This window comes from Berghia stephanieae, chromosome 10 (assembly GCF_034508935.2).
Source record: "Berghia stephanieae isolate SIO BIC M18660-M18661 chromosome 10, UCSD_Bste_1.3, whole genome shotgun sequence".
Classification (NCBI taxonomy): domain Eukaryota; kingdom Metazoa; phylum Mollusca; class Gastropoda; order Nudibranchia; family Aeolidiidae; genus Berghia; species Berghia stephanieae.
The window spans coordinates 13,480,593-13,505,486 of NC_088369.1; the positions used below are offsets into that span (position 1 = coordinate 13,480,593).

The window sequence follows — 24,894 nt, forward strand, 5'->3', positions numbered from 1 at the left end:
ATGCCAATTCAGAAGGCAAAACTTTACTGAACTTTTACACAAACACGTTGACCGACCCCTTTCTGAGCGCTCAACTCCAGTAAAAAGAATTTTTTTGTACTTACTTTTTCCATCTAGCAGGCGATTGGAAAATATACCGAGTGTTTATAACATACTGAATTCCATTTGTTTTTTTTTATTTTTAAGGGTTTTACGGCGCTTGCAACACATTTAGGTTATATCAGCGCCAGTAAAAAGGAAGAAAATGGAATAGTCGAAAGTTCTAGAATTACAATTAAAGCACCCAAGAGAGAGTAAGACAAAGGGGAATTGGGAACAAATAGGGATCAGATGTACATTCCAAGAGCATACCATCAATATACTTAGTCTGATATCATCTATAAGTCTCACCCAGACACAAGCACAAGATCCAACAAAGAGGAATACACTCAAATGCTTACATTTCATTATACATTAAAAATAACAAATATAATAATACATAACAGAGAGATGATTTACAAGGAAAAAAAATATCATCTCCCAAAACAATAACTATACATTTGACTGTTTCCCTCCCAGCCAAGGACTCCGGCCAGGGTCGGGACAAAACCAAGCAATCTCCTACCAAGACAAAGACAGAAAGCATGTTGGAAAACAGATACATATAAGGGGATAGAAGACATGGTAAGTACCTCCCTGCCCACTGTGGAGGTAGGGAACCCCACCCAGACTGAATTCTGTAAATATACGGAAAATTGGCAACCTTGGTTTAAAAGACATGATACAGAACCATTTATTATACTTTCCACCCCCCTTCAAATTTCTGATGGCAAGATCGATCAAGAATGGAGCAATTTAAAAAAAAAAATTATCCTAAAACCTTCCTACTAATGGTATACAGGCAATGCATGATATAAAACATTTTTATTTTATTTTACAGCATCAAATTGTAGTAGAATATGAGGAAACAAAACAATTGATGAAAGGTTCCAAGTACTCCTCTGTACCCGTTTTGAGTTCAGACCAAATAAAATGATGAAAAATAATATTATAATGACATAAGATCGATCCATCTAAAACTTTAAATGAGGAAAAGATAATTGCTGGGATTGTGGTGAGAAAAAAACATGGAAAGAAATTGCATCAAAATGGCCATATCAGTATACATTCACTCACTCTTCAATTTACAAGATATCAATCATCATGTTATTTTTTTTTTATTTATTATGTTTTTATTTTTTCCTTATATTTTTTATTTACTTGAAAATATATTTACAGCTACATACAAACACACAGAGATTATAACCACAATTCAATTCCCCCAAAAACTGACAATTGACTCTAAATTCATTCAGAACCGTGTCATATCTCATACTGAAAAAAAACCCCAAAACAAACAAAAATAAATCATCACATTCTCCGCGCAGCTTAATAAACGCTAGCACACGTTAACACAAATTTCCACCAACCCTTCGACTACCCCATGCACGTGTACACACTCATACTTTATTACAAATTATGTATACCAAATATAATCATGACATCATCATCTCATTCTCATCTTCATAACTGCAATATTCATCAAAATAAAATCATCATTTTAGTAGTAATGATTATCATCATTATTATAATGGTATGACACGGATAAAAATCTATGCAAACATCCAAAAGACAGTGGGCGGCCTAAAATACCATTCTATCTCCTCAGCTTCATTCCCCACCCCCATTTCAGTTAAAAAAAAAAAAAAAAAAAAAAAAAAAAAAAACACTTAAAAAAAAAAAAAGAAATCAGCAATTAATGAAAAAAAACAAAAAAACACAGATGCACACTTATTTGCAGGTCTGATAACTCAATTCCATAAGGGTTCATTGTTGTAATGGAAATCTAAAAAAAAAAGAAAAAAAAAAAGACACAAAATATTGTCCATTACGACAATGTTAAACTAGGCCCATAAGTGGGTTTGGATGCCAGACCTGCATATATGAACACGTCGAAAAAAAATACAAAACAAAACAAAAACTATGAGATATCTAGGGGGGAAAAAGAAAAAGCTATAATACTGACATTTTTTGCGTGTCTAAAAAAAAAATGTGACAATCATTGTTCCGACATTTGTATCGATCATGATCATCATCAATCGGTCATGATCAACAATGTCATTTTGGTATTATTGGGTGATGTTTTACGAGTCATTTAAAAAAAAAAAATTCAATGGATTATTTCTAAAAAAACCCATTAATTGTAATAACTACTTGTTGACTTAAAAAAAAAACAAAAAAAAAAAACCAACTGTGCAGTTGAAGACTGTTCACAAGAGCACTTCAATGTGAAATTCAAATTGTATTGCAAATTGTACTCTTGGAAAGTGAATGAATTATTCACCATCAAACAGGAGTGGATGTGTCAAGTTCTGCCTACTGGCGTTTTTATTTAGTTACAAATATATTGACAATCGAGCTAAACATTAAAAAAAAAAAATCAACTTTGTCGAATTTTTTTAAAAAACACCCGAAGACACCAAATGAATTTAAATTCCAAAAATCCTGCCTTTGGGTTTCATTAACCAAAGACCAAAATAACAAACAAACCAAAACCAAACATAAAAACAAAACAAAACCCATGTGTCCAAAAAGGATTGCTATAGTCCTGTTATTTCATCATTTTTTCAAAACCCAAAATCGATTTGTTACCCTCTGAGCTTTAAACGATCATCAACATAATTTTAACCTTCTCTTCTGCCACCAAAGTCAAAACTATCTTTACCATTAAATGACACATTTTATCCTGAAGTTCATTTGAATTTTACAAATAATGCATTACACAACCAATCTCTCTCCTGAGATCACAATTCTATAAGAACAGTACAACACTGATCCATTGCTGGATCCATTGCTGCTTCTTCTCAGCCAAAAGACAATGCTCTGTTTAATCTATACAACCATTTTTTTTTCTTTTTCTTTTAAACTTATTCATAGCTGCCACCTGTCTGTATTTTTTAAATATTTTCTTGACGTAATATGACCTTTCTGGACAGGTTCGATTTTAATCATCCCCCCCCCCCCCCCCCCCAAAAAAAAAAAAAAAAAAATTATACTTCAGCTATAAATTGGACCATAAAAAGCCGGTGGAGAATGAAAAGGACACTTGGTGACATGCCGCATAGTAAGCAAATGATTGGTGCTGAAATTGTTTTATTGTGACTTACACATTTGTTCTTGAAAAGAAAAAGTCATATTTTTGTACAACAGAAGAGATGTGTAAGTAATTTTGTAATTCAGATATTTGGCAAATATTACAATACACATACTCTGAAAACAAAACAAACAAAACATTTATTGATAGGTTATAAAGAACGCAAAAATCTCCCGCAAACAGGTCAGTCTTGAGACTGGGATAGCCAAAGCTATCAAACTAATAAACTTTCTACATACTATTACAAATGCATTAATTTCCCCCCCAAGACAAGCAACCCATGGCTATTAAAATGAGCTTTTATGGTGTGAGGAATGAGAGGTAGGGTGTGGTGGGGTTGGGGTGGAGGGGGGTTGATGGTATTGTATGACACGGCTGGATGGAGACTCTCTTCAACAGGTCAATACCATACTGACCACGGGTGATGACTGCACACATACAAACTTGGACCACCCACAATGTACTTTTCTCTCTATCTCTTCCTTCGTCTTTCAGATCCAAACAAGTTTATGCTACATATGTGTATATTTTCCTGTGAAAGAAAATGAAAAAAGTATATATATGATAATTCCATTGCTATACAGCTTGTTAAGGGGCGGTTTGGGTCTAAATATTTGGAAAATCCTTCGAAATATTGATTTTGAGATTTTGGTGGAAAATGACATTTCATTATCTTAGAAATAATATAATTGAAGTCCAAATTCTTAAAGTAGTCTATAAAGGTACGACAAACACAGTCGAAAATGGTACAGGTAGTAAGAAAAGTGTGAAATACGGGACGCTATTTTGCTATTTTCTCAATATGTCATTTTTCTAAGGGTATGGGATACTGTGTCAAACGTTTCTCAGAATCTATTCAATGAAATTGTCTGAAAATTTCCACAGTTATCACATAGATAATGTATTATGTCACCATAGAGAGATTTTTTGGATAAATCATGTGAATTTTGAATTATAATCCTAATTCTGAATTTTTAACATCAATTTTGTCACAACATTTTGATTCTCAACTTTGTAATGTTTTAATAAAAATTTCATAAGCTAAAGCAGTAAAATCTCTCTATGGTGACACACTATAGTACAATGTTGACAAGAGGGAAGAATATGGAGGTCATTCCTTCATTAGTTTTTGTGGAACGTTTGCCACAAGATTGTTATATTTTTTTAATGTCAGACCCCCATAATAGGTCTCAAAATGGGTATCAACACATATAATTAAACATTTTCACCATAAATGTTGTTTTTTAACATATAATGACGATACAGAATGATTAAAACCGCCCAAAATTGGTAACTAAAAATTTTTCAAAAAAGACCCAAACCGCCCCTTAATAACTTAATATCTGTGAAGTAATGACGACATAACTACGCCCTCCTCAATTTCACCTTTAAGCACATCTTCCTGATGTCTAAAAAAGGCTCCTTACTTTTACACATATTCCTCACCCCGTCAATCTGTTACAGAAATATGTAACTTTAAAAAGTTTTGTTTTTTGTTTTTAAGGGTTTTACGGTGCTTGCAACACACTTAGGTCATATCAGCACCAGTAAAAAGGAAGAAAATGGGATAGTAAAAAGTTCTAGAATTACAATTAAAGCACCCCAAGAAAAAGTAAGACATAGGGGAACTGGGAACAAATAGGGAACAGATGTAGATTCCAAGAGCTCACTATCAGTGTACTTAGTTTGAGATCACCTAAAAGTACAAGATCCCACTAAGAGGGATACACTCAAATGTTTACATACCAGATGATAAAAAAACCCAAAAAAACCCCCAAAAAAACAGTACAAGAGAGATGATTTACAAGGAAAAAAAATATAATCTCCCAAAACTAAAATTATACATTCGACTGTTTCCCTCCCAGCCAAGGGCTTCAGCCAGTGTCAGGGAAAAACTAAGTAACCTCATTCCAAGACTGGAGAAAGCAATTGGAAAACAGATACAGTACCTCCCTGCCCACTATGGGAGGTCGGGAACCCCACCCAGAACTGTTAAAAGTCCCTTGAACAAAAATTACAGATAATGATATTATTCAAAAAGACTGCTCAAGCATAAAGAAAAACCATCTGTCAACTGAAGGGTAATCTACATGTGATATTCATCCAATCAGCCTCAATGACAAAACACAGTGACAGGAAAAACTAATAATAAGAAAAATACAAGTATTGACTGACAAAGACAGGCATGCACGCCTACCCTTAATTTCAAATTTCAGGGACATTTTACGGATAAAAGTTTCAAATTTCAGGAATAATACGCAGCGCTATAAATAATATTTTAAAAGACAGTAAAACGACTGATATCAAGAGCACAATATGCTTACATTGGTGCTAGGGATAATTCTTAGTAGCTACTAACATAATTGCAACAAAAGGGCCATTCTCGCTCACTGGTTTAACAATGATATTACTTAGACAACTCCTCCAAGGGTGAGGATGACTAACAGCAGAAAAATGAGTTAATTGTGAACAAAATTTTTGCAATTGAAAATACCCCTCCAATATCTAATTTCCTTGGATAACACGCCACTTCTTTTTCCCCATTGAACACAAAATAGATACACTTAATCATAAACAAATTTTCTAGCTAATATAGACTATCCCATAGCTGCCAACTTTTCAAAATGCAAAAATGTATTATTATACGCAGTGCGGCGCGGACGCCCAATTCATGTTTTAAAATGGCATATTTATTAATGTACTTAAGTACTAGAATGGTCAGAACTGTAATACTCAGAGAAGCTTAGCTTTATCATCATACTGGGTAGGCATAAGTGATGGGGAGGTGGTGACAGAAGCAGATTACTGAGGCTTGGGCTTAACAGCCTCCTTTGTGGCTGTCTTTGCCCTCTTCAGGAACTCTGAGCTGAACTCACTGTCAGAGCATGGAGTGCTATTAGACTTGACAATGAGAAGTCCTGAAAGCATGTCTGTGCTCAGGCTGCCCCTGAAGTCAGTCTTATTTTTCCTAACTTGACTGAAAATTCTCTCACACTCACAATTGCTGTGTGGGATTGTGAGAAGGCCAAGCATGAAATATGACAGCTTTTAAACTTCTTTTTCCCAAAAGAGTCTACAATCTTTGCCATTGTAAACCACTGCCATCTGAGGACTGCACCAGGAAGTCTGAAGGAAAGTCCTCTACAGCATAAGCATTGAATTCAGACTCCAGTGAGTCAATGGCTGCATTGAAACTTTCACCCTCTTCCACCAGAAGTAGCACCTTGAATTTCTTGAAAAAATATTTTCTCCCAAGATAATTTTTATCAGATTTTCTTCTTTTTCTGGATTGGCCAAATCGTACTAAGTACGATTTTATCATACTGGTTGGCAGCTATGCTATCCAAATCAATTTTATTTTTGGATTGATAGCAAGATTCTTTCACCGTAGTCTTGTAGTAAATAAATTACGTAATATAATAACGATTCACTCACCTGTCTTCTGCAGCTCTTGCCAAATACTCTCTCTCTATCAAACCCTCTATCCTTTTCTTGATGACAACGGGACTAGGCAAAAACCTTGGCTTCAACATCTCAGTACACTGAAATGGGTAATCAAACAAAACCTATAAACCAGAATCTTATGCAATCATTTTGAAAAGAAATCATCAACAAGACATTTTGTGTGAAAGTGTGGCTTCGAGATTTATTTAAACACAGTAACAACATGCTTGATGATGATGATATGATTGTTAAATAAAAATAAATCTATTATTATTATTATTATTATGAGTCATAAAATATCATAGCTCTATATTATTCGGGACGAGCATGGTTGTGAAAGTGAAACACTTGCGAACCAGAGGAAAACAATCATACCCGTATAATAATGAAAAAGCAAATGAATACACGATACTTTCCCTACTGAGGTGGAAGAAAAGAATTTTTTTTTTTTATGACTGCAACACTAACCGGTTATAAAAGTTAAAGATTTTAAAAAAGCAACAAAACAACACCAACAAAAAAACAAAGATGAAAATGTACAAAATAAAACAAAGCCCAAAAAAATCCAACCACCCTTCCCATCAACATAAAAAGAAAACAGCTCACCTCTGCAACTAAAGAATTGTGCTGTAGCTTTTTCCGTGCCTTCATAATCCTGACAAGGGCTGCCTCTATCGTGATTACGGTTAAGGATGACAATGATATCTACATTATTTGTTTCTGTGCTTTAATTAACCAGTTTAACAAATGCACTTGCAAGACTTTTCAGTACTAGTAAAAAGGGAGATGATGAGAGAGTAAAAAGATTATTGATAGAGTATGAACTTAAAATTACTTATGAAAAAATGAGATAAAGGGGACTAGTTCAAACCGGAAACCGAGGAAGATCCCAGGAGCTTGGGCTGGGGCGAGCAATCTCATTCTAGACAGGTAGGCAGAAAGCCATATGAAAGTTGAAAAAAAACCTAACAACTTTGGAACAATGTCAGATATGAAACGAAAAATACTGCTCCTGTGGGCAGGTTCAAAGTAATGCTTTTTTATTAATTAATCAATGCCCGATATAATTATGACCAAATTCAAATACAGAGGGTATTCAAAGGTCAGTTGACCTAAATAACCCTTGCATGAAATGATATAGAAAACTGATATTGGGGGGGGGGGGGGAAAGAAGAGAAAGCAAGCGTTTGTCCTTCAAAGTCCAATGAGAGACATTCAAAAGTAAAAAGGATATATAAATTAAATGGCAAATAATCTTTGATACATTGTCAATTAAGATCAATAAAACAGGTTAATTTAATAAGGATTGACAAATGACAGGAATGCGAAAACAACAACAATATACGGATATGCCCGTAACTATAACCAAATGGATGTGATCTCACATGATTGACGACAGTTAAAGGATCGACAAACATGGATTAAAATCACACTTTGGTGAAAAAAAAGGGTGCACGAAGTGTATTAAATGTTTTAATAAGATCACAAGTGGAATAAATTATCAAAAATGGACATCTGGTTTAACTGCCGAAGCAGAACCATTTGTTTAATGCACAGATTACCAATGTTATGCCAGTAATAAAGACGGTTCCTTTAGGTCTTGTAAAAACTACTATAACAATCCCTACTATTTCGTTACAAAATGTTAGTTATAGGACAAGTAAATACATTCATATTATTCTATACATATGTAAATTAAGACAACTCATTTTTTTTTTGTAACAGTCAATGTTGGTTGCAATACAAAGGTTATAAATTCTCCTATTAAATAATTTATCGCCAATAATATAAAAGGATATTCATGTTTGCGGTCTTCATCCACTTTGTTACGAGTTTCTCTTCTTTCTGGCTCTGCCTCTCCCTTATTAGACGCCACTAGAATAAAAGAAAATAAATTTTAAAACGTACTAAGCGAGAATATAATCTGTTTTTGCAATTAAATTGAAGCATACATTCAACTTCACGATATTATTTATTTCTACTAGCTTCGAGCGGCAACATTTAGACTAAGCGAGAATATGAGATTCAAATTCGACTGCGATATAATCCTCCTGACTAAACACTGGAAATGTTACCTTGATTTTTTTTGTTACCTAAGATCGGGTTGATGACCACAAATTTAAAAAAAACAAAAACAAAAGAAAAGAAACCAAAACGAATACAGTGGAGACAACTTACCCATTTGAATTTTAACTCGTACCAACTTGGATGAAAACTGGTCATTGACAGTAAACATGTGAGATGGTTCTGGGGAAATTTCACACAAAAGTAAAAATAATATGAGGTCTTTTAACCAGCTGTTTTGTTTTTGTTTGTTTTTAAGGGTTTTACGACTTATATCAGCGCCAGTAAAAAGGAAGAAAATGGGATAGTAAAAAGTTCTAGAATTACAATTAAAGCACCCAAGAAAAAGTAAGACATAGGGGAACTGGGAACAAATAGGGATCAGAGGCAGATTCCAAGAGCAAACCATCAATGTACTTAGTTTGAGATCACCTATAAGTCTCATCCGGACACAAGCACAAAATCCAACAAAGAGGAACACACTCAAATGCTTACATTATATATTAAAAATAACAAACATAATAATACATAACATCGAGATGATTTACAAGGAAAAAAATATCATTTCCCAAAAAAATAACTATGCATTTGACTGTTTCCCTCCCCAGCTAGAACTCAGGCCAGGGCCAGGACAAAACCAAGTAATCTCATTCCAAGACAAAGACAGAAAGCAAGTTGGAAAACAGATAGCAAGTACCTCCCTGCCCACTATGGGAGGTCAGGAACCCCACCCAGTTAACTGTCTGTCGTACTCTGGAAAGACATGTATTTACACATTTGACCAGAAAAAACTCGTTTAAAATATCAATCGATTTAAATGACCCTCATCTTGGCAAAAACTCTCAAACCCGGGACCTTGCATAGTCTTCTTCCCAGGTTTGAGAATTTTTGCCAAGATCAGGGTCATTTAAATCGATCCATATTTGAAAACGACTTTTCTGGCCAAAATTTTAAATACACGGTTTTACAGAGTACTTACAAATTTCAAAGTTTTCATTATATTATATACAAATTACATTTTAAAAATTGCTTTAATTGATGCTCAAGCCATGACTTTGTTGATATATACGACAAGACGTGTAGTGAAGGAAGGAAAGTCTCAATGACATGAACAAATATTGAATTGTTACAAAAAATTCGGCATATATTGATAACATAATGACTAAAACTATAATGGAGGATATCATTTGTATGCTGCTAAAGACCAAAGAAGGAAATAATTTGAACTCACTAAACCCGACAATTGTCATGGCTTTGTTTTCAAAAGGCACTAACAACATACACGGGCTCTTATGACAAAAATCAAGTGATGGACTAAACCAAATAGTCACTGCTTTGTTTTTAAGGGTTTTACGGCGCTTGCAACACATTTAGGTTATATCAGCGCCAGTAAAAGGAAGAAAATGGGATAGTAAAAAGTTCTAGAATTACAATTAAAGCACCCAAGAGAAAGTAAGACAAAGGGGAACTGGGAACAAATAGGGATCAGATGTAGATTCCAAGAGCATACCACCAATGTACTTAGTTTGAGATCACCTATAAGTCTCATCCGGACACAAGCACAAAATCCAACAAAGAGGAATACACTCAAATACTTACATTATACATTCAAAATAACAAATATAATAATACAAAACAGAGATGATTTACAAGGAAAAAAACATGATCTCCCAAAACAATAACTATGCATTTGACTGTTTCCCTCCCAGCCAGGGCCAGGACAAAACCAAGTAATCTTATTCCAAGACAAAGACAGAAAGCATGTTGGAAAACAGATATAAGGTGATAGAAGACACAGTATGCACCTCCCTGCCCACTATGGGAGTAGTCACTGCTTTGGTTTTAGGGGTGTAATGGCACTTGTGACACTTTTAGGTATTTCAGTGCCAGGAAAGAAGAAGATGATTGTGGGAAAAGATGTAGATCTAAAGCTAAAAAGAAAAGGTAAGACAAAGGGGACTGAAATAGAGAACAAAGGATTCCATGTGCTTATTTCCACATTACCTTAAAGTCATATCAAGACATAAGCAATGGTACCATGAAAGTACAATAGACCCCCATCCATTCTTTCATATTTGAAAGGAAGTATGCTATTATAACTCATCTCACATTGGCATTTATTATTGACGAGTAACATAAAAACACAATAAATCGAACTATTAAACTAGACAACAGCACAATTGTTACTGTAACAATATAATTTGTGCTGTATAATAAATATAAATATATATACCTATGTCCTTAGTCTTTGGCTCTTTCTGAAGAATTCTTTGCCCTATTTTTCCAACAGCTAATGACTGCAATGCTCTTGTCAACTCTCTTTCAGGCATATCTGTCTCATTCTTTATTTCCTGGAGACACAAAAATCAGAAAATCTATCTTTGTAAAAAGGTACAAAATTAAGGAAAACATAAATATCATTTGGTTCAGCCTGAAATATTAATTATTATAGAAAGGGAAAAAAGAGTTTTATAAACCATACAAATAAAAAAAACATCAATATGAAAACAATGGATAGAAATGTAGACATCTAAACAGTTAAATAAACATCCACATTTGCTCGTGTGATTCTAAATTTGATCAGAGGAAATTGTATTTTGCAACCGTAATAGAAGTAGGCGATCTACTACTATGTGTGTTGACCTCATGAAGAGATACATCCAAGTTTGAAATCAAAATATTTAATGGAGCTTTGCTTCTGAAACGTCTGACTCCAACTAGCTCCTATAATTGGCAAAGATCTAATCAAGTCTGGACCCAGTTCCAGTTATCCTTGTAAACGATGGCTATGAAAAAATGAAAATCTAGTAAGTGTTTGTTTGTTTGTTTGTTGCTTTAGGTCTCTTCCAACACAATTGAGGTTATATGAGAGACCGCTGAAACAAAAAAAACAAGCAATCCAACAAAAATAGTACAAATGTCAATCAAAATCATAACCTAAAGATATCATAAGCTAAATTATAAATAACCAAGAACAAACAGGCAGAGGATTTACAGGAAAAAAAATATCCCCTGTCAAAAATACAATCACAAACCAAAGAAGCAGGATAGGCTAGTAAAGAGAAGAAGAAACGACATCACTATCGGATCGTACACCCATGCGAACATCATAGGTATATGATTCAATGGTGATGCTCCCATCCAACCACCCGCTAGTAAGTATTTATAATAATAATAATAATAATAGTAATAATAATACATAGCAGTTAAATTAGCTCAAAACAAAGTTTTGCTCAAATTTGAAAACTAAATATTGTCTAAAAATGTGCATTTGTCTAGTCTGATATAAGTCGATAATAGTTTTACCTCAAATGTCCATTTGTCCTTGATATTGAATAGAACCAAAACACACATCTGGTAGGTGGACACTTGTAGTATATGCTTTCTGATACCTTTAGCTGAGCTGGCAGGACCACTGTCAGCATCCTCTCTCTTTGAGCCAGCAAAACTGGCATGCAAGTCTGCAGATCCAAGATGAGGCTGAAGAGAGAGTTGTCTCCCACTGTGTTTGCTCAAATAAAATCTGAACAAAGAAGAAGAGAAAAGTACAAATCGAGAATATTAAAGTGAGATCACAGGTTCCAGTTCCTTACTCCTTGAAAGTGTGTAATTAGTCCTCCTGAGGAGCCCCGGAAACTATTTTCAAATTTTACATTCATGTGCACAAAATTTATTTGAAACTATTTTAACTTCTGAATAGTTTATAATATCTTCCATCACATCTTCGGGTTATCACTATACATGGGTATCTATCATTGTCGAGTGCTTAGGGACATTCTTGTTTATGATTCTTTATTTATATTTATTCAGTAGCTTGGATATTTAGCAACTTATAATGTACATTTAACCAAACAGAAGTAGGATAAACTCCTGGTGCGTGGGCCTGATGGCTCTAAAGGGCCGATTTTTTCTTCTCTCTACTGATTAATACTACTACTACATAATGTGAAATATCTTAAATAACACACTGAATTCTGTAAATATATTGAAAATTGGCAAATTTGTTTAAAAGAGGAACTGGAGGTCAGAATATGTCGTACCAAACAACAAAACCTATAATAACAAATAAAAACTAAGTACAAAATTAAAAAAGTGTAACTCTTTCTTACACTCTAAATGCTTCGAAGGCTGCCCTTGGCTCTGCTGGGATGTTGATAGGGGTTGCTGTCTGTGTGGGCCAATATCCTGTGGTTAAAACACGGACTGTCAGGTCTACCCCGTGGAGATGGACCCTCTTGTCATTGCAGTAATGACGAAATTCTTCTTGAATACTGGAGGAGAGGGCCATGTCTTTGAACATGCCCTCAAGCTTGGAGGTGAATTGGCAGCCACACTCTGTCTGGAATTGGTTGAAATACAAGAAGCTATACATGAAATATAATTCAAAGGTGCTAAAAACCAACGGTAATCATGCTGCAATGAGAGAGATATTCCAAAAACATAAACAACAATAAAAAACGAACAAACAAAAAAAAAACAAAAAAAAACAACCCCCCCCCCTCCAAAAAAAAAAAAAACAACAAAAAGAACAAAGTGAGACAAAAAAAAAAAAACAACAAGTACTAACTCAATAGACACATCTAACTGTTAGGAGTTTTCCAAATGATACCTGTCTTGTTATGTACAATATTATAAAGATATCGTGTAGCAAAATGTAGGGCTCTGGTGGTTTACAAACAAAAAGGACAGGTATTCAACTCGAATATTAATTAGCATTTATTTACAAAAAACCCCCCAAAAAACAAAACGGATGCTAATAAATTAAAAAAGGTCAATGGAGTCACATGGGAGACAATAATAGTAAACTGTGCGGAGTACCTTGAGTTTTGAGATCATATTCTTCTCCGAGTCATCTGATCCACTCTTGTTCAACAAAAGCCTTCGAGCCAAATGCTGCTTGTAATATCGTTCAAAGACATCTTTTTCTTGCAAGTATCTGAACAATACCATGCTCTTGTCCAAAACATTCTCTATTTCTTGTTCAGTCATCTGACAATGGAATGTATCAGTTATGAAATTTAATCCAAATTTCAATTTACTGATCTCATTTTCAATACTAGAAAAAATAAATGAAACCATGTAATTAAGAGAATTACATTGGGAAATGATATTATTGACCCCTGCTCATCGAGAAATCATTATTTCAAAAAATAAATATCTTTTAACACATGCACCAAAAAGTAGTATTCACATTATCTGATTCAGTCAGTTTTATATAAATAATAAAATGACAAAATGAGTCGCCATCCATACAATAAAATGCTGTCAACGTAAATCCTTGTTGTTTTTGTTTTTAAGGGTTTTACGGCGCTTACAACACATTTAGTTTATATCCGCGCCAGTAAAAAGGAAGTAAATGGGATAGTAAAAAGTTCTAGAATTACAATTAAAGCACCCAAGAAAAAGTAAGACATAGGGGATCTGGGAACAAATAAGGATCAGATGTAGATTCCAAGAGCATACCACCAATGTACTTAGTTTGAGATCACCTATAAGTCTCATCCGGACACAAGCACAAAATCCAACAAAGAGGAATACACTCAAATGCTTACATTATACATTCAAAATAAAAATAATAATACATAACATAGAGATGATTTACAAGGAAAAAAAGATCATCTCCCAAAACAATAATTATGCATTTGAATGTTTCCCTCCCAGCTAGGACACCGGCCAGGGCCAGGACAAAACTAAGTAAATTCATTCCAAGACAAAGACAGAAAACATGTTGGAAAACAGATATATGGGGATATTAGACACAGTATGTACCTCCCTGCCCACTATGGGAGGTCAGGAACCCCACCCAGAACGTAAAACCCTTACCCCTTTGACACCCTTCTTCAGTTTATCATCCACAAAGAGTGATAGATATTCTGGGGATTTGGTGTTGAGGTTGATGAAGTATTCAAAGTCACCAGAGATCATCTGCTTGAACTGCTTGTCTTCACTAAATGATTCGTTGAGGAAGTGGCCAAAGCGGTCCTTAAGATCTAACAAATTCTGAAACACAATGATGGTAGACTTTAGAAATGTCAGAAAATTTTTCCTTAACCACTTGAGTGCTGAGTTAAAATTTTGAAGTGCATCAGAATGGGGACTTATATGGCGTAAAGTCTGAATAATACATACAAAAAAAAGTTTTTTTTATTTGGCTCTATCTCCGAAACTATTAATCAGGATGGCTTAAATCTATTCATTTGGAAAGAGGAAAAGTGAAATTTTAAGAATTTTATAAAATCATAATAACAATCTTGAAATTATCTGGTGTTTTGAGAGTATGAAGTCCTGGCAAGCTATAAAACTCACTTTATTTTAATAATTTAAAAAAAAAGGAGTTAATTTGACTTCAGAAAAGCCAAAACGGCACACCTCTTGACTACAAGAGAGAAAGCCATCAAACGAATATAAAAATTGAAAGAACATATTTATAACTGTTGATTTTTAAAAAATTAGTCATGCTGTGATCTCTCAGAAGAAATTTCCTCCTAACTTGTATCATTAAAACGGCCAATTTTCTCTTCAAAACCACTAATTTTACGGTAAATTTGCTTCAAATGTCTATTTAATATATAGTCGTGGCAGTCATCTTGTAGATGAGAAACTGCAGCCAGTTATTATAAATGGTAAATGACTGAAAACAAAAATGATCAAAGACAGAGGACGAATTCATGAGCATCACACTTAGTTTTCGCCTGCATCACCCTGAAGTGATTAAATTTTGAAGACATTATAAATCAAACAAAAACACAAACATATAGTGCTAGTTCCTAATAAAATAATCGGCCCAATTCATGATAAATCTACATTCTAAAGTATCAGCCAGTAAAAAAATATTTAAAACACAAACTTGAAATGTACCTGTATGTATGTGATGGCATTTTTACTCTCTTCTCCCTCTTCGGTAACGAGGGCTCTACCCTGTTCTCTCAGATTCTTACTGATACAGTCACACATAGTCTTTAGACCGAGAGGGACTCGAATAAAGAGCTTGTACATGCAGGCAAGATCTGGAAGTCAAAATAGGATTTTCAAAGTAAGAATGTTTATCACATCAAAGCTAAAATGATACTAAGCTGCTGGAAGCTGTGGAGTGTAAAAAGTCATAGACAAAAATGAATATAACAGCTTCAAAAAAAGAACAAAATACCAAATACAGATCGTTTCAGGCTTAAAACCCTTCTTCAGCCAACAAAAAAAAAAAAAAAAAAAACCAACCCCAAAACATTACATAAAAACTGGATTGACGGCAGAGAAATATTTGCACGTCCTTTCTGTAGTAACATCTTGGAATGTAAACATTTTAAAAAAAGATAAAATTGTGGCTCTGGTTTCTTCAATCTTAGCTCTTAAATAAATTCCAAATCATACCTGACTATGGAGCAATTTACAAACTGGTAGCATATATTATGACGCCTAACACAACAAAAGACTTCATGAACTCATGCTTTTGATAAAAAGTTGAGAAATTATGCTAATGGAAAGCAGAAAGAAATTATATTTGTAGATCTAATTTTTGTTAGACAATGAACACCATTGGGCATATTCCCAATATGTCGACTTCCATGACCACAACAGCATTACTCAAATGTATGAAAACAATAATCACCTCTGCACACAGTTGGAGAAGATGACTGGCTTTGTGTTTATGGGGTGCATGGGATGCTTTTAAGTCATTTCAGCATGAGTAAAAGGATGAAGATAGGGGGTAAAAAAATTACAGTGCAACCCCGATGTAACGACATCCGTTATAGCGACATTCTCTGTATAACGACATGGTACTCAGGTCCCATTTTATTTTACTATATATCATTAGTAATAAAAACCCCTCTATAGCGACGTACATTTCAGCAAAACCCCTGTATAACGACATTTCTGGTCCGACAAACCTTGAAGGTGTTTGTCTACCATGAAATTGTTCGTAACTATTACAAGTGGTATCTTCCATTCTATGTATGTTGTCTACTCGTAATAAGCCCAGAGCTAGTTCTTATTGTAGCCAATGAAAACGCTTCTTTTTCAGCCAATCAATAGTCACATTTGTACAAAACCGCAGCCAATCAGAAGGCTCGCCTTTCACCCAATGAATGCCTGTGACAGGTCAACACTGGACTGTTTATAAATCCTTTGTCCACTCTCCATTCATTGCCGGTCCCAAGCCCGGATAAACTACAGAGGGAAAATGAAAAAGTATACATTCACTACACAAGACCCAAAACACCTCCTGATATACACACAGAGGAAACCTCTCTGTAACGACATCCCTCTATAACGACACGTTTTCCCGGTCCCGACGATGTCGTTATATCGAGGTTGCACTGTATAGATTTACAAATAAAAGCACCTGAGATTAGATTCTAACCCCTATTAGCAGGAATAAAGAAAACATTCAATCTATTTGGGGTAACATCGAAAAGGGGCAATCGGTAACCGTCCCGATTGTGACTTTATGCTTTTCTCACTCACTTTCAAACAGCAAGGACTGAACTCCATCCAAAATCGAAGTTTTTTCACTATCAATCTGTTACTCAGTAGTAAACGGGTAACTGGAGCTCTTTAAAGCTGATAAAAATAAGGGCAAACCCTCATATCTATTTCAGAAATGTAACTTACTCAAGACTATTCACAAAAATTTTTTGTTTTAAAAAATGGTTGGACATACCATCTGTTTTGTTGTTTTCCAGCATATGAACCACTCCAGAGTTTTCCATCTGATGGAAACATAAGATAACAAAATAATATAAATAAGAACAGAACCAAACATTTAAATCCGATATGTACAAGGTTACACAAACAAATCAAGATACCCAATTATAAAACAAAACAAAGACTTGTAATCAAAATACAGGGTTATTTAAAATAATTAATTCAAAACTGCTTTTGTAGCTTTTCCTTTTCGGCGTATAGATATATCCAAACTATGGCTGCCATTCATTAACTCTAAAGAGGGATAACTCTCCAGAAAGTGCAGCATGACTTCAACAAAAGACATGTCCAGGTTCAAACTACAAAAGGAAGTCATTTTGAGTATATGTAAAAACACCTGGTTTTCTAATCAATGCTCAATCAAATATGAAACATATGGATTAACATGTCTCCCATCACATGCAGTAGTATAGTATCTAATTGAAAAATCAATAAATCAAAGGCAAATTAAATCATATAATACAAGGTCATGTTAGCCAAATGCTTGCGCATATAAGTCCCAATTTGAGCGTTTGCTTCTTTTCCTTTTCTATAAGATTATTAACTCCCAATTGGTTCAATTGTAAAACACCAGTGATATCTGTTGATTTCCCACTTTGTCCAGGGGGGGGGGGGGGGGAGAGGGAGAGAGAGAGAGAGAGAGGAGGAGAGAGAGAGAGAGAGAGAGAGAGAGAGAGAGAGAGAGAGAGAGAGAGAGAGAGAGAGAGAGAGAGAGAACAACATACCTCGACAATGGTTTTCATGTGCTTGCTGATCAGTTCAGCTTCTAAAACCTGTTGAGAAATAATTGATTCATGTTGTGAAATGAATTCGAAATTGAAATAAACAAACAAATGAATAAATGAAAGGATAAACATTGAATGTGGGAAGCAATATGGGAAATGAGCTTGATGAAAAATATGGTATGGAGACTGAGGAATAAAAGGCTATACCTTGACAACTGGTTCTTCTGTAGATTTATCCAGATAATGTTTAGCTCTTTCAGCTTCCTCGTTGATTCGAGCCTCCACTTTCTTGATATATACAGATGCTGAATTTTCAGCTAAAAATGTCTGACTCTCCAACTGAAAGATATAACATTAATAACATAAATTAAACAAAAATCAATGATATGAAAATAGCTAGAAATAAAACAGAGCACATATTTTATCATGCCACAGATGACAAGCAAAGCATTTGTATAACTTTGCGGAAAAAATCAGAATGTCAATTAAAAAAATGTCTGCATTCACCCAACATGTAAGATTTCCTGCCATATTTCCATGAACTGTCATCGCTCTAAAATGCACCAACAGAAAAAAAACAAACAAACAAAAAAAAAAACCCAAATAAAACACCAACAGTTTTCCTTCACAATTTTGGTTCAAAATTAAGAAATTGAAGGGGAAAAAGAAAAGGGTCTAAATTTGCCCTATTTTGGTTCCAAAATATTCTGTATCCATGGCAGATGTACATAGCATGTTGAATTGCTCCAAACTTTCCTCATTCCTCTAGTATTATAAACAAAAATTAATAGCAGTTTAAAACTATCTCTATTCAGTTCCCATCTTCTGCACATCTTCTTAGTAAATGTTCCAGAAGACAACAGAGAATGAAAATTTTGGAGTGGTGATGGGGACTCGAACCCACGACCTTACTGGTATGATAACTCCACCTGGCCGGGAGATCGTGACTCTACCATATAAGCTTTCCATGACCCCCCCAAAAAAGTTGCTTCAAATTCTAGTCTATCTAGAGCCACTTCTCCCAGACTCGTTGATATCATGGGTTCAACACACACAAACACTTCAAAGTTAGTTGACCACCATTTAAGCTGAATAGCCAATATTCTCAACACAAACATGTAACATAGAAACGATTGAGACATTGAGTATGCTCCAGTATTTGGGGTGAATTTTTAATTCAGAAAAGTGATTGGTGCAGGCACTTATGTTGATTATAACAAGAAATGAAGTGAGTAGGAGAGGACCAGAAGACAACAGAGAATATAAACTTTGTGGCGGCGATGGGGGCTTGAACCTGCGACCTTACTGGTACGACAATTCCGCTGCAAAGTTTTTATTCTCTGTTGTCTTCTGGCACTTTCCTACTCACTTCCATTTCTTGTTAATATCAACATAAGTGCCTGCTCCACTCACTTTTCTGAATTAGTAAATGTTCATTGTTTAGCGGGTTCAAATATTCTCGAATATTTGTTGTATGTGTCATTCTCTGTCACTGTCTTGCTCTATCGTTGAAACCAGAAACCACCAGATTTTCAATGCCCCCCCCCCCCCCAATACATCCACAATGTCAAAAAAAAAAAAAAAAAAGTATTTGCCTTATATCCATACTGTTGACACTAACATCTTTTCTCTCCTAACTCTATTCAAAACGTCTATCGTTGAGCATATGTCCATGAAACATTTACTATCCTTCTGTATAGCCTTCGAAGCCATTGGACCCACAGAGCCGGAGTTTATCCCAGTTTCTATAGCGTGAAACAGACAACAGCAATTGCTTGTTACCTTTTGGATAGGATGCTAGTCTATTGCAAAGTACTTTTTGCAACATCAAACAGACCCAGCAACCCAATCACTGCTAGGTGGACAGGGGGGGGGGGGGGGGGTCAGAAAAAAATCTCAACTGCACCTAGGATCAGTCTCAGTTCCTATGCGTGTGATGCAAGTACGCTACCAAATGAGATTTCAGGACCTCCATCCTTCTGTATTGCCAAAGTTAAAATGATTCAGTTCTTTAAAAAACATTTTTTTTTTGGTGTGTCTTGTACGCAATCTACTCACCCTATAAAATTCAGCTGACTGCTCAAGGAATGGCTGCTCAAAGTCCTCTTCGTACACTCCTCTGGAGTCGATACCCAACACCATAAGCATCTGACAAGCATTTTTAACAGCACCTCTGTCATGTGGAGAGAGAAAATATAAAGTATGACCAGATTATTATTTATCTATCTTTTTTTTTTTTTTTTAAATTTTTATCCCAGCTGACCTAAGGGCCACTGACAGAAGAAGCAGCAAGTAACTTTTCTGTTCTGATCCAAAGGTTGCCACAGATGACTTTTTCCCAAAGGATGAAAGAGAGATGCACTTAAACAAATAAAACATATTAATAATAATGAAATATAGCATAGAAACTGAATACTTTATGTATTCATGCTTTTTCAAAATGAAACCGATAAAGGGGGTGACTAAATTTGTGAGGAAGCTTTAATTCTAGCCACTTTCCATTAATGACTCCACTAAGCTGTCGTCTTTATCAATGTAAAAAAAAAAAAAAAAAAAAAAAAAAAAAAAAAAAAAAAATAGAATAAAGATTTTATACTTTATAAAAACGTAATACTTATATAAAAAAAATTCCTCTGCCATTCCACAACTTTTGCTCTCCCAAGTCAATACAAGTCTCATATGTATTCTTAATTTTAAGTTATACATGTAATTGCTTGAAGCTACTAAAGAAATGTGTAAAGTATTCATGTAACCCATTTTGCACACAATCACATCCTCATAGAGTTTGCATGTCTTTCAGGACTAAACTCTTCTGTTGTTTAAATGTTGTCAGAATAATATATATATACAATAATAAGACAATGGCTGTTGTGATAGAGAATGGATTACGTGTTCTCAACTACTTTCAATCATGACTTAAATTGAAGTAAAGAATTCCTAAATACAGGAGGGAATCCAAATGACTGATCACCAGTCTTCACGCTTTGTTTTATCCATTTTCGCTTGTCTTAACTCTATCACTAGAGGAACATTTGTTCAAATGAAACGAATGAATGAATACATTAAAACGTATAAAGGTGAAACTATTGCTGTGATTAAACAAACCTGTCAACAACTTCTCCCTTTCTTTCTTTAGCCACCATTTCCAATAAAGTTGATCTTAGATGATCCCTTATGGATGGATGTCTGACTACTTGGTCTCGGAAGATGATGAGTCCTAAATTATATACATTCTCCACGTTGTTTTGCTGAACATATACTCGATCCTGAAGTAGAAGAAAAAAAACGAGTGAGTATGTATTAGCTGTGTATTCAAAAGAGAGAACACAGTTCTTAGAACAAACAATGGTCTCAAAGGGACTGCAGATAATTATGAGGATTTCAAGTTTAATGCACTTTGAGCTGACTGAAAATTGTTAATGTTTGTTTTCAGAAGCTTTGTTGTGCTTTTAAAATTTCTGTTGAACCTGAGAAAAAGTAGAGAACTCATTCAAATAGGGAACAAAAGTAGATAAGATTCCAAGAGCAGACTATCAATCTGTTTTGAGATCACTTAACTGTCCTGCTCAGACACAAGCATGCGATCCCTTTTAGAGGAATGCACTCAAATGCTTACAAAATAATACATTCAAGGCAAAAACTATAACACTACACAACAAAGAGATGATTTTCAATGAAAAAAATATAGATAGAATGCGCTTGGCCAAGGAGTTCACAACATTGCCATCTGGAAGTATAAAGGACCAACACACAAACTTTGTGTAACCATGAACGTTTATGGTCAGGTTAATACAGTTTAGTGAGAACAACTCACAAACGCGGATGGCAAAAACAATAACAAAGGCCTGAGTGACGTCATCTGCATACTATCTATACCTCCCAAAACTAACACTCTATACTAACAGTGTTCTTTCTCGGCCAAGAACTCCAGCCAGGGTCAAGACAAAACGAAATTAACACTATCCAAGACAGAATATGAAGACAGATAGAGCGGGATAGAGGACACAACAAGAGTGACCTCTCAGTTCACCATGACAGGTCAAAAGTACCCACCCCATTGTAACACTTTTAGGGTCATATTAGCAAAAGTGAAATGGGAAGATAATGAAACATTGTTGAGACGGAGTAAGTCTTAATTTACAAGTACAAGCACCCAAAAAGATGAAAGAAGAAAAGGGGCTAGTTCAAACAGAAAACAGAAATCTTCACTGAGAGCGTAAAAAAAAAAAAATTGTTTTAAAGGATATTTAATCCAAGTTTATGACTAAATTGTTGTCTCCAATACCTTTTTGGGAAGGAAATAGATAGCATCCTTTATATTTGATTGAGTTCATAAAAGAGCTCTTTTTTAAGAATATATATATGCTCTAATATCTATTGCTTATGATAGCCCAGTTGGTAAAGCACTTGCGTCACAGGCAAAGGGACTGAGATTGATCCAGGTTTAAGTAGAGATTTTCTCCCAAACCACTGTCCACTCAGCAGTGACTAGGTAGCTAGGTCTGTTACTTCTTGTGGGAAGTACATGACGATAGACTAGCATTCTATCCAAAGAGTATCAAGTAATTGCTATTGTCCATTTTACGCTATTATAGAAACCCCGATACACTCCAGCTCCATGGCTCTGAATGACTATATTCATTGAAAATACACAATAAAAATACACTCTGCCACTGCATAACAAATCAGGTTTCTAACTCGACAATCGCTGTCTTTCTAATTTAACTCTGCCACAAAGATAACAATTTCAACTAAAAGGCAGTCAAACGGGCTCATACCATGTACATGAGTATATCTCTGATCATAACCATTGAAGTCTGATGATCATTCCATGCTGCATTCAAAGTTTGAAGAAAATTGTTGTTCAAAGCTGTTAAGACATCCTTCCTGACCTGTGACATAAAGAAATGTGATAAGATGAGTATGGTTAATAAATTATATCGTAAATGGTTCACAAAATCAGACCTTCAATATAGTTGAGTAAACAATAATATCTAATGTTATAATATGATGTGGGAAGATCAGAGAGAAAGGAAGAGGAAGAGAGAGAGAGAGAGAGAGAGAGAGAGAGAGAGAGAGAGAGAGAGAGAGAGAGAGAGAGAGAGAGAGAGAGAGAGAGAGAGAGAGAATATATGGATAAATAAATAACACAAACCTTTCCAATCAAGTGTTCAGTGACAACATCCCTGAGACCAGTGTACAGTTTTTCTCCGTGTTTATGTAGCACCATTGTGTATGCATTTCTGTACAACTCCTCGAAGCTGAGGCCACTGTTATTCTTCTTTTGGATTTCTTGGATAGCATTTTTCAACAACGACCATATGTTGTTTACATACTTCTCATCCATTGTCATCTGAACAGGATTCCGATAAAAATTGAAAATAAATGAATTGATGAATTGAATAAACATTTCATTGTATACCTATTACTAATTATTGCTCAATAACTATTTGAAGAGGAAGATCAAACGAAACTCGATCCCTCTCAAAACTCCAACTATTCCATTTGTAACATAAAGTATCTCTTTTTTAAAAAAATGTATGTTGACATAACAATAACATAATTCTAAATTTCACTAAAAATCTGGCAGCTCGTCACATCATAAACAAAAATATTTTGAACAAAAAATTAGCTTGGTAAAAATGTTAGCGGTGACGAAACAAACAATACCACCATAAACTTTCAAACTTAATGGATATTATTCTTACGGGAAAAGCTTTGATCCTCATCTTTGTATCCCTTTTATTGGGATTTCTGGAACCCATCGAAGACATTTTTGACTTCGTCGAAACAGAACGATGAAAATATCAAAATACCAGGGCTTGAGTGACTGGCAGTTGAGACGAATGGTGTTATTTAGATCTGGTGTTTTTGGGTTTAAAATCACCTACTTTTACTAATTACGTTAATAAAAGTGCCATATCCCAATGGCATCGTGATTACAGAGTGTTTATTGTCATTTCTTGTAAAAATAATATCAGACGACAGCAGGATTGAAGAAACTCCTATCTATCCTGCCAGTCGTTTAGGACCGATGTACACACTTGACCCCACCGTCTGAAAACAAAGTAAATCTGAACTAATGAAGTAAACAATGCAATAAAACTTTCAGTTAGAATATTCCATAAAAGGTCGTGTGCATTATTTTTCTAATAAATTGTGAATGATGTAACCTCCAACAATAATAAAATCTTTAAATATTATGACATCCCATGCAAAAGAGAGAATATTGCGGATGAATCTTCAAAGTGATAGGTCATTTCCTTGTATTGTGGGATTGTGGATCAATGACAGAAGTTTATTTTTAGGGACCTATTTTTAGAAGGAGAACTCATCTGTTTCATATTGTTTCGCCTTTTAAATTTTGTTTTTAGAAATTAATTATTATTTGTAATTTTTATTTATCAAGTTACAAGAGTGAGTTTGTCATCTTGTGTTTTCCTATCGGACGTCTACACGAACAATGCAATAATACACACAATTAATGCTAATGATTATGACAATAATAATAATTATAATAATAATAATAATAATAATAATAATAATAATAATAATAATAATAATAATAATAATGATGATGATGATGATGATGATGATGATGATGATAATAATAATAATAATAATAATATCTTATGATAATGATGATGATGATGATGATGATGATGATGATGATGATGATGATGATGAAAATAATAATGATGATGATGAAAATAATAATGATGATGATGAAAATAATAATGATGATGATGATGATGATAATAATAATAATAATAATAATAATAATAA

General features: G+C 34.5%; 1 protein-coding gene across 1 annotated transcript; it reads right to left on the reverse strand.

Annotated features, from left to right (window-relative positions):
* Nucleotides 1-888: 888 nt before the first annotated feature.
* On the reverse strand, nucleotides 889-24,389 carry LOC144980549 (cullin-3-A-like). Its single transcript, XM_078928214.1, has 19 exons — nucleotides 23,817-24,389; nucleotides 23,264-23,461; nucleotides 22,887-23,000; nucleotides 21,214-21,374; nucleotides 20,167-20,281; nucleotides 18,316-18,447; nucleotides 18,109-18,156; nucleotides 17,340-17,388; nucleotides 15,539-15,687; nucleotides 14,504-14,680; nucleotides 13,499-13,669; nucleotides 12,790-13,019; nucleotides 11,987-12,203; nucleotides 10,914-11,031; nucleotides 8,795-8,863; nucleotides 8,416-8,491; nucleotides 7,223-7,292; nucleotides 6,608-6,714; nucleotides 889-3,704 (listed from the first exon to the last, which is right to left on the reverse strand). Exons 1-19 carry the CDS (start codon nucleotides 23,880-23,882, stop codon nucleotides 3,680-3,682), a joined length of 2,292 nt encoding a protein of 763 aa, XP_078784340.1. The 5' UTR covers nucleotides 23,883-24,389; the 3' UTR covers nucleotides 889-3,679.
* Between the last annotated feature and the right edge of the window lie 505 nt (nucleotides 24,390-24,894).